Source organism: Corvus brachyrhynchos, unplaced genomic scaffold, assembly GCF_000691975.1.
Source record: "Corvus brachyrhynchos isolate BGI_N302 unplaced genomic scaffold, ASM69197v1 scaffold8, whole genome shotgun sequence".
In the NCBI taxonomy this organism is placed as follows: Eukaryota; Metazoa; Chordata; class Aves; order Passeriformes; family Corvidae; genus Corvus; species Corvus brachyrhynchos.
The window spans coordinates 2,513,321-2,522,309 of record NW_008240031.1 but is presented as its reverse complement, the minus strand read 5'-3'; the positions used below and the strand labels follow the sequence as shown (position 1 = coordinate 2,522,309).

The window sequence follows — 8,989 nt, the reverse complement described above, 5'->3', positions numbered from 1 at the left end:
AAATGAAACCTGAAAAAGGGGCTGCCAAGAAAACCCGACAGTCTAGTGATAAGCAGAACGGCCGAGTAACCAAGGTAAAGGGTCACCGGAGCCAAAAGCACAAAGAGAGGATCCGGCTCTTGAGACAGAAGCGGGAGGCAGCTGCTCGCAAGAAGTACAACCTGCTGCAGGACAGCAGTACCAGCGACAGTGACCTGACCTGTGACTCCAGCACGAGCTCATCAGATGATGATGAAGAGGTTTCAGGGAGCAGCAAGACAATCACTGCAGAGATACCAGGTAGAGGATGTTTTTTAAACTGAACTGTAACGCGCCTGACATCGTTTCTCAGCTGTCATGTTAAGTTAGATGAGTGACACTTGAGAAAAACCCAGGAGAACTGCAGCTCTGTGTAAATTTGAAGACTGCAGTGCAATAACAAGACGTGGGCAAATTTTAAAAATCTGTTCTGAGGTTCCTGTGCACTTTTGCACACCAACAAAGCATAGAAATGGTAAATGGGAGAGGAAGGACTACCTTTGAAGTCTGGATTTTTCAGATCTTTGTAAGCCTATATGAACTCATGTCAGTGCTGTCAAATCCCCTTAGATGGTGATAATCTAATTCTTAAGATAAGTGGCCAGCTATGCTTTAATATATAAAGCCCACAGCTTGGTAGCTGTGTTAGAAATGGCACAACACACCTCTTGCCTGTATAACAGTAAGGCCCTGGCCATTATTGCACTTATTCTGTGCTTTCAGCTCAACATGTCAGTGCATGACAAACCTGCTTAGCCTTATTCTAAGTTCTTGCAGATTGCAGCTGGTCACCTATTTTAGGATACAAAATGCAATTAAACAGGTGCCCAAGCTATATTCACACCTAAATTTTCAACATTTTAGACAAAGTTGTTACTGTTTTCCTATGTCATAAGGATCAATAATTTCTACACTTCTAACTTGCTGACACATCTATGTTAAGATGGGAGGCAGCAAATTATAGGGGCCTTCTTGTCATTTTATTAGTGTCATTTTATTAGCAAAAGAAAGTTGAATTCTTCAAGGTTTTTGTCTGCTAAGTCTTTGTTATTTTATTAGCCCAAGCGCTGTGGACAGGACTTTGTGTGAATTATTCTTGCAGCATATTATACCATAGAACCATCATCATATGGCAATCGGAAATAAAATCCATAAAAATAAAAATACGTAAAAATAAACTTTTTGGCTTGCCAATTTTTACTGGGTTACATGCCTTTTTGCCTGTTGTGCTAGAAGATTTTTCTTTTTGAGAAAAACAACATCTTACATAGGGGAAGAACATTTAAGGGAAAACTGCAATATTAAGTTGCTGAACTAATACTTCCTAGACAAATTATGTAAAATATTGCAGCAGATTTTACAAATAACTGATTTAACTGAGTTGATTATGGTGGATGATGCTTTCACCACGAAAACTGGCATTTTTCCCACACCTGCTAGGAAGCAGGTTGCACAAAGGAAGTAAATGTTTATTATTAGAATGTCTGGAAAAGGCATAATATCCTCCTGTAATTATTGTGTAGTAAACTTTTAATAGAGATCTAAAATTATTTTTACCAATTCAGTAGTTAGTCAGTCTTGTAGCTTTCGTAGTTTTGCCTTTTTATTTATGATATTTACACTTTGGGCTATTTAAGTCTGATTTAAAGCCTGTTGAAGAAGACTGTTTCATTGATTTTTGGGACCGGTTCTTCCCCACCTCTGAAAAAACCCCAAAACACACAGAATAAATCCCTCAGGTCACATTCTTTTTTTAAGTCATAAAAGTACCTTGTGACCCAGAATGGCACCACATGGTATTTTCAGGTCTGCTTAGGTTTCTGAGGGCCGTTGTGGGGATCTGAAGCCACTCCAGGGTATTTTTTGTGTGTCACTGGGCTCTTCTGTATTTGACTCTTGGTCTTGACCACGAGATTCTTGTGGTGAAGGAATCCCATTGCATGAAGAGCTTGACTATTGGCGATGATTACACCAAGGCTCAGCTTTTACCTGCAGTGCAAGAGTGCACAGACCATCCTGAGGGAGGGACGTTAACCATTTATTCTAATTTTATAGCATGTGTCATCTGCTTGGTGTTGGGTTCTGCTTAAGACGTTAAAAGCTTTGAGCTGCCCCCTTGGTGCAATGGGGTGTGACACGTACCTGCCACGCTGTGGTTTTCCTTTAAATAGAAATGGCTTTACCTTGTGGGAAACGCCTTCCAAGGGCAAGAGAAAAATACCCTCTGTAGAGATAAGGATGTGTCCAAAAAATGCATCCTGTGCTGCTTGTGGGGGAAGGAGACGTTGTGGTTTTTAGAGCTGCGGTGGAGCTGCGAGTCTGGTCGGACGCACAGCGCTCCGTCACAGTGGTGGGTTCCCAGGCCATCTGCCATCCCTCTGCCTGGAGCTGGCAAAGGACTCGGTTCCTTTTTCTGGCTAGAAATCCATTTCAGTGCACTTAGCAAAAGACTGTGAATAGCCTCAAAATTGAGGGAGTGAATGTGTAAATAGAAAACAATACAGGGTATCAAAAAGTGTTATTGGAATTTGAGGCCGTGAGTGTTCTCAGCACACACTTGAAAGCCGAAAGGTTTGACTTCAGTGTCAGGACACAAGCATGAAAAACTTTTGCCTTTACTTTTAAAAGAGTTATCTGTACACATTGATGGAGAAGAATTTTTTACAGGCAGCACGTGTTCCTGTTAGTGTGTGTTTGGACATTCAGCTGCAGTCTTGAGTACTTACTCAACATCACTTATTTTAATATAATTTTCATTTTTATCCTTCTGTTGCCTGAAAAACAGCTTTGCCAACAGAGGTGCTTTAAAATTTTTAGTGACAGTTAATTTTTGTCATGAGGGCCAAATTACACAGACTCTTAAGCTGTCAACACAGGTAGTGTTGCAGCAGACAGTTTATTTGTGTGTGGTCTGAAAAATGAAATTGCCACATTTGAGAATACAGTAGCCTTTCATATTGTGTTAGTAAAACTCTTCCATTTAAATAGTGCAGTTACCTTTTTTAAAACCATCCACATCACTGGCTCAGAAGTATGTTTGGCTAAATTTGTAAGGTAAAGAAAATGTTCAGTGAAATACATGAAAATGCCATGAAGTTGCAGACAGAGCTGTTGTACAAGAGAGTCAGGTCTTTCTGCTGAACTTAAAGGTACTGTGGATTAAAATAGTGGCAGGCTTGGTTCTCTCCTCAAGAAGGACTGAGGAGTCGAGATTTTACTGGTCATACTTCAATACAAGTACTGTGAGCTGCACAGGAGCTCAGCACAGTGTAAGTTACAGTATTCTGAATGCATCCTGTGGTGTTAATTTACACCTGAAAATACAGGTTCAGTGTAAACTTCAGGGTGCTCCTGATGTGAGCAGTCATAATCTTTGGTTCTTTATTTCAGGGAATGCTGTGATTTTTGGATTATTGCAGATGAGGAACAATTTGTTGCCTTTTAATGACTGAGCTTCTCTGTTGGCATTTAGGATTTTGCTGTTCTTAAGCACCACATAAACATGGCATAAGAGTCCTGAAAGAGATCCTGCTAGACTTCCTGGTGTAGTAGGAAGTTTTTCCTTTAAACAATTTCACATGTGATGTTGCAAATTAACTCTGAACGAAATTGGGATGACAGCAAGTGTGGGAATCAATATCTATTGCTATGTAAACACTTCTCTTTTGGAAGAAGTAAGGGATTTTTAAAAAATCGAATACTATACAAAAATATTTGCTTTTTAACACCATTGTGCTTTCTACCACTCAGAAAAATCTGAATTGATACGGGGGTGACTTATGTTTTAGGCTATCACAAAAATGTGTTAAAAAGTTTGAGTGTTAATGTTGAAAAAGCTGCATCTCACTTTGTTAAAAAAAAGACAAGACTTTTTTAATAGGCAGTAAACCCAAAGAGACAGGCACAGATTCCTTACTCCTAAGAACTGTGCATAGATCTTGAGTGAAGCACCTGCAAGGGATGAATTTGGTTCAAGTAACTCAGAATGACATTCTTTGTAGTTAATTGATAGGAAAAAGAAATAGTCTGTTAAGAATGATTTGGTATAAGATATTAATTTCGAAGTGTCTGCAGCAGAGTAACACAGAGGAACCAACCATTGCTAGTTTAGAACAAAGAAAAACCATATCTTAATTTGTTATGTTGCCAGACCTCCTAAATTAAATTACTTTGGATTTGGTTATTACTTAGACTGTACTTAAGAGATCCCATAAAAAGACAGTGCTGGGGCGTTTCTTAGGTGCTGTTTTGCAGGAGGTGTTGTCTTGAAAATGAGAGAGGAATCTTTGATTCTAACCCATATGTGACCTCAAATTTCTTGTCCTTTAAACTTGGCATAATTAAAAAAACTATAGTTTAAAATTTTTAGACAGAAGAGGGACCAACTGATTTTTAATTTGTGAAAACGCATTTTTAGGCTTGGGATTTTTCAGCCCTAAAATGAAGAAAAGATTGAATAGGGCATGTTTTAGTAACTGCATGGGAAGCATTTAGAACATTGTATTGCTGCTACTGTAAATTGGAGATACTCTGTGAAGGATGGCTTTTAAAATTTGTATTGCAGGGCAATATATATTTCAATACATACTTTATTCAGTTTACAAAACAATTTTGTCAACTTTGACCATTCTAGTTCATTCTTTACTTTAGAAACCTGAGAAGATTGTCTCACTTACCGTGATCAAAGGGTTTTATTTAATTTGCAATTAAAACTTAACATTTATTAAAACTTACGTGTAAGTCTGTGGAAATCAGAAAGATTGTAATTTAGTTCCTTGAGTTTAAGATAACATCCTGACTAAAGACAAATAAACAGAATCATACTGGATGTTCAGTACTAGAATGAAATGAACAGAAGAAATACTTGTTTCAGGGAGGAAAAAATTACTGAATATACAAAAGGAGCCATGTTTTAGAAAAAAGGTACCATTTTACTTAATTAATTTTAGTTAACATGCAGTTCGAGGGATGTAAATTAGTTGCTATAAAGTAATTATTTTTAGCAGAGGACTTGAATGCTAAACTTCGGTGTGTCTGATAGGGAAACAGATGGGTGAGAAAGCCTTACAAACTACTCTTCAGAAATAAGAGAATAACCCTGGGCTTTGTTCAGCTCTTACTGAAGGATCTGTGTATACCTCATTTAAATAGCTCCTAAAAAGAATGTAGTGTTTAAGTGATACTGTAATTTCATGTACTCAGTGAAATCCCAATAAAGATTTAGTGCCTTATGTTTTTATTAGTAAATATTTACTTAGGTTGTGCAATGATTTCTCTCATTCTTAGGGTATGTTTTATTACTCTTAAGCTAGAAGATGCTAAAGTTTCACATTTAGATATTAAATTATCATCTTCTGTACCTTTGTGTAGTTTAATGTGATGCTTGTCTTGTTTTGGAATTACCTTAGGTAACATTTTTATGTTTGGATGGCATGCACATATTGTTTATGATTCCTCAAATGGGTACAGAGCCTCATTTTCTTGGGGGTTTATTGCTTCCTAGATGATTCCTGAGTGAACTCTAGACTTTAAAATATAGATTCCACTGCCTTTTGTTATTGATATGTAGAGTAAGGCCATGAGGATTGACTTTCTCTTCTGGCTGCTGAAGTTCTTCCTGATAATCCCAAAGCCAGTCATTTCCACTGTCCTTATGATGGATAGCAGGAAGCAGAACAGTTTCCTTCCAACCATTCCCTGTTTTCTGCTTTGCCTGGGACTGACTGTAGGAATGGTGGCTCAGGGCAGGGTCCTGGCTGGTGTGAGGCTGGTCAGGGCTCCATGGCGTGAGTTTGGAGCTGCGTCCATCACGCCTGGCCCAGAGGATGCTCTCCCCTCCTGTGTCAGCACAGCACTCACGTAACCCCTCCATGTCTGTGTGTTTGTGTTGTGTGTTCTCCTCATCAGCATTCTGTGTGGTTCCCAAAATCAGGCCATGAGCTTTGGGCCAATTCCACCTGTGTTTAACAGCCTGTTTATAAAAGGGTCCAAGTGTGTAAGTAAAATGCACGTAATTATTCAGGTTTGTCAGTTAAAAAATAGCATTTTGGATTGCAGTTTAATAGAACTAAACGTGTTATTGTATAGTGGTTTTGACACCTTCAGTTGAATTCAAAACAGAAATTGCAAGGGAACTGGAGTAATTTGGTAAAAAAAGAGACCTTTGTGACAGAATTGTCTGAGACTTCTAGAAAAAAATAATTTCGAAGCCAAAATTTCTATTATAACCTCAGTGGGTCTAAAATGTCATTATAACAGTAATACTGTTGGTTAATATATGCTAATTCCTCTCCCATTGTTGTATCCAAGGGGCAGAATTAGAAAAGTTGTTTTCCTGAGTTAAAATGCCTTAATAAACGATATTATGTTCTTACTTAATGATGTCTTATCAAATGGCCTCAATGTCTTTAAAGCTGGCTTCAGTCGTGCTGGGGGATCTGGAGGAGCGACCAGGGAAATTCCAGGATTGCTTGACAGGGGCACCGTGTGGGATAGGAACTGCATAGGCAATGTCCTGGAAGAGGCCATGAACTGCTTTGCCGAGATGCAGAGGCAGACAGAGGAGAAATTTCGCATGTGGATAGAAAAGCTAACCCATCTTGACACGGACGAAGAAAGCAAGCAACAGCTGGAGCCCAGGGAACCTAAAATCCAACTAGTTGGCCAAAGAATCCCCCCTACCACACAGTCAGGGGCTTTCGTGCAGATGCCTGATAGCCAAGTACTTCCTCAGCAGCCGTTTAATTCGTACGTGGGCTATCAAAATGCCGATGCCGCGCTAGAGTTTCCAGCGACTTTTAATAACAATTTTCCACCTGTCTTTCCAGAGAATGGGAATATGGCAGAGCCTGATCTGAATCAATCATAAACTTTAAAAAAAAAAAAAAAAAATTTAAAAAAAAAAAAAAAAAATCTAAAAAAAAAATCAATCTGATCTTTGCAATCTTGATGTTATTTTGGATTATGCTAAAAAAACGAGGTTTGCTTTTCTCTTTGTATGTGTTTGTTCTGTTTTCTCTTTTGGGTTTTATTACCATGATATTGTTTGTTTTTCTTAATTTATAGTGACTATATGTAGTTTAAAAAAAAAATCACAGTATACCCACCTGCATGTGCCAGTACACACATCTAAACACCTTTAAAGGTGTGTGGGGGGAACCACCCTAAGCTTTCATCACCAAACTCGGGAAAATAGAACTTAGAATCCTTGTCTAGATACCCCAAAAACAGTAGGGCTGTGTTTGCTACAATAGGAGCATTCAGGGTATTCATCCAGATGCCCTTTTTGCATGTTAAAACATTTATATAAGGAAATAAGTTTTATATTTAAAGAGGTAAAGCACCCTAGAGATCCAGACTAGATACAGACCCATGACATTTCCTTAACTCCATTCACTCTCAAGTTTTGCAACTTGAACACGCCTTCTTCATTTTTAGGCAGAACTAATAAATAAGCTCACCCTAAAAATGTAGCTATCTATAACAAGCGTGAACAGTGGATTTCATTCCTTTTTGGTCTCCCATTTGGCAGTTCATTCCCTGTCCAGGGTTTTTATCAGTGTCACTGCTGTGTTGCATGTGGCATATTTATGGAAGCAGCTGTCTCACCCCGTGTGCACACACAGGCACATGCACACATGTCTACATGTGTTTGGTTTGGGTGCAAGTCATCTCCACTAATTCCTGGTGTCTGCTTTGCTGTTCCCTGGGTCTCAGTGGGAAGAGATAAGCTTTCACTGAGGATGCCTCCTGGCACTGTCTTTCTCTCCCATGAGTTGTGCCAAACCTCGCTTATCAGCGATCCCCAAGAGATAACTTTTGGGTGAGATGAGTCACCCCAACCTGTGCACACAGAGCAGCCGCTGCTTCCTCCTGTAAATACGGCCCAGCCACATCCTTCATGCTGGAATAAAAACAGCCCTCTCTGCCCTCAGATAAGCAGTCATCAGGGGATGGGTTGGGCCTCGGCACAGGAATTTAAAGGAAGGCTTGATAAGTAAACACCGTGGTGGTCTGATAGCTGCCGGCCTGGGTCAGACCAGACTGCGTGTGAACACCACTGGAATCATTCTTTACTTGTGATGGGGAATGCCACAACATCAGATTCATTTGAATAATGCAAGAATTTGGTGTTTCGCGGATTCTTTTTTTATACTAATAGTTATCCTGAATAGGCAGGCTTGAAACTGTGATGTTTAAAGTAGGATTAATTTAAACAATATATTAGAAATATTTAATTCTTCTTACTATTGCTACACCCAGGGATTTTTTGGTCATCTCTCCAATAAGGCCTTCCTTCATGTGAAGTAACTTCTCTGTAGCTACCAAAAAAATGTACAGTTATCATCAGGTAGAACTTAATAAAAGTTTCTAATGAAAATTAAATCAAAATTTTTACAATGGAAAACGAAAGTGCAGTTTAAGTAAAGAAAACACTTAGGTCTCCTTTAGTTCAGTTACTCTGCCTTTTAAACCACAGTCACTGTTTTTCCTAATTATTTTAATTTGAGTTCTTTTCCTCCTGTTGGGAGTAACCACAGTATCTTCTGTTGGTCAGGCTTTTTTTTACCCTCCCAGAAGTCAGTGGGAGTTTTTCCATCAATTTGTATGACAGGTTGGATCAAACCTGTAACAGGAACTCAAGAAATACTTTTTGTTATCGGTATAATATCGACACTGGTATTTTAACATTATTCTTGTCCTAGACTGACTTTTTTTAAGTATATGATGCCTTCATTAAATAAAAATCAGGTTAGAGACCTGTGTTATTTTCAGAGTAACTGTTTGAAAGACTATGCAGGAGATAATTTTTAAATACTGGGATAAAGTCTTTTCAGATCACCTTCATGTGTAATTTTGATACCAAGATTTTGATATTAACTTGTTAGAAAACTCCCTTGTCTGAAATAGTGTGCATTTCAGGTAAAACTTAAACTAGTTGTTCTATGTTTGATTGCAATCTAAAAACTTG

The 8,989-nt window shown here is 38.5% G+C and overlaps 1 protein-coding gene across 1 annotated transcript in view; it reads left to right on the top strand.

The window, feature by feature from the left end:
* Window positions 1-8,989, top strand: part of CUNH18orf25 (chromosome unknown C18orf25 homolog) — a 29,734-nt gene that overhangs the window by 701 nt on the left and 20,044 nt on the right. Inside the window, exon 2 of the mRNA XM_017743666.1 lies at window positions 2-279. Within this exon, the coding sequence (XP_017599155.1) occupies window positions 2-279 (278 nt within the window). The remainder of the gene's footprint in view (window position 1; window positions 280-8,989) is intronic.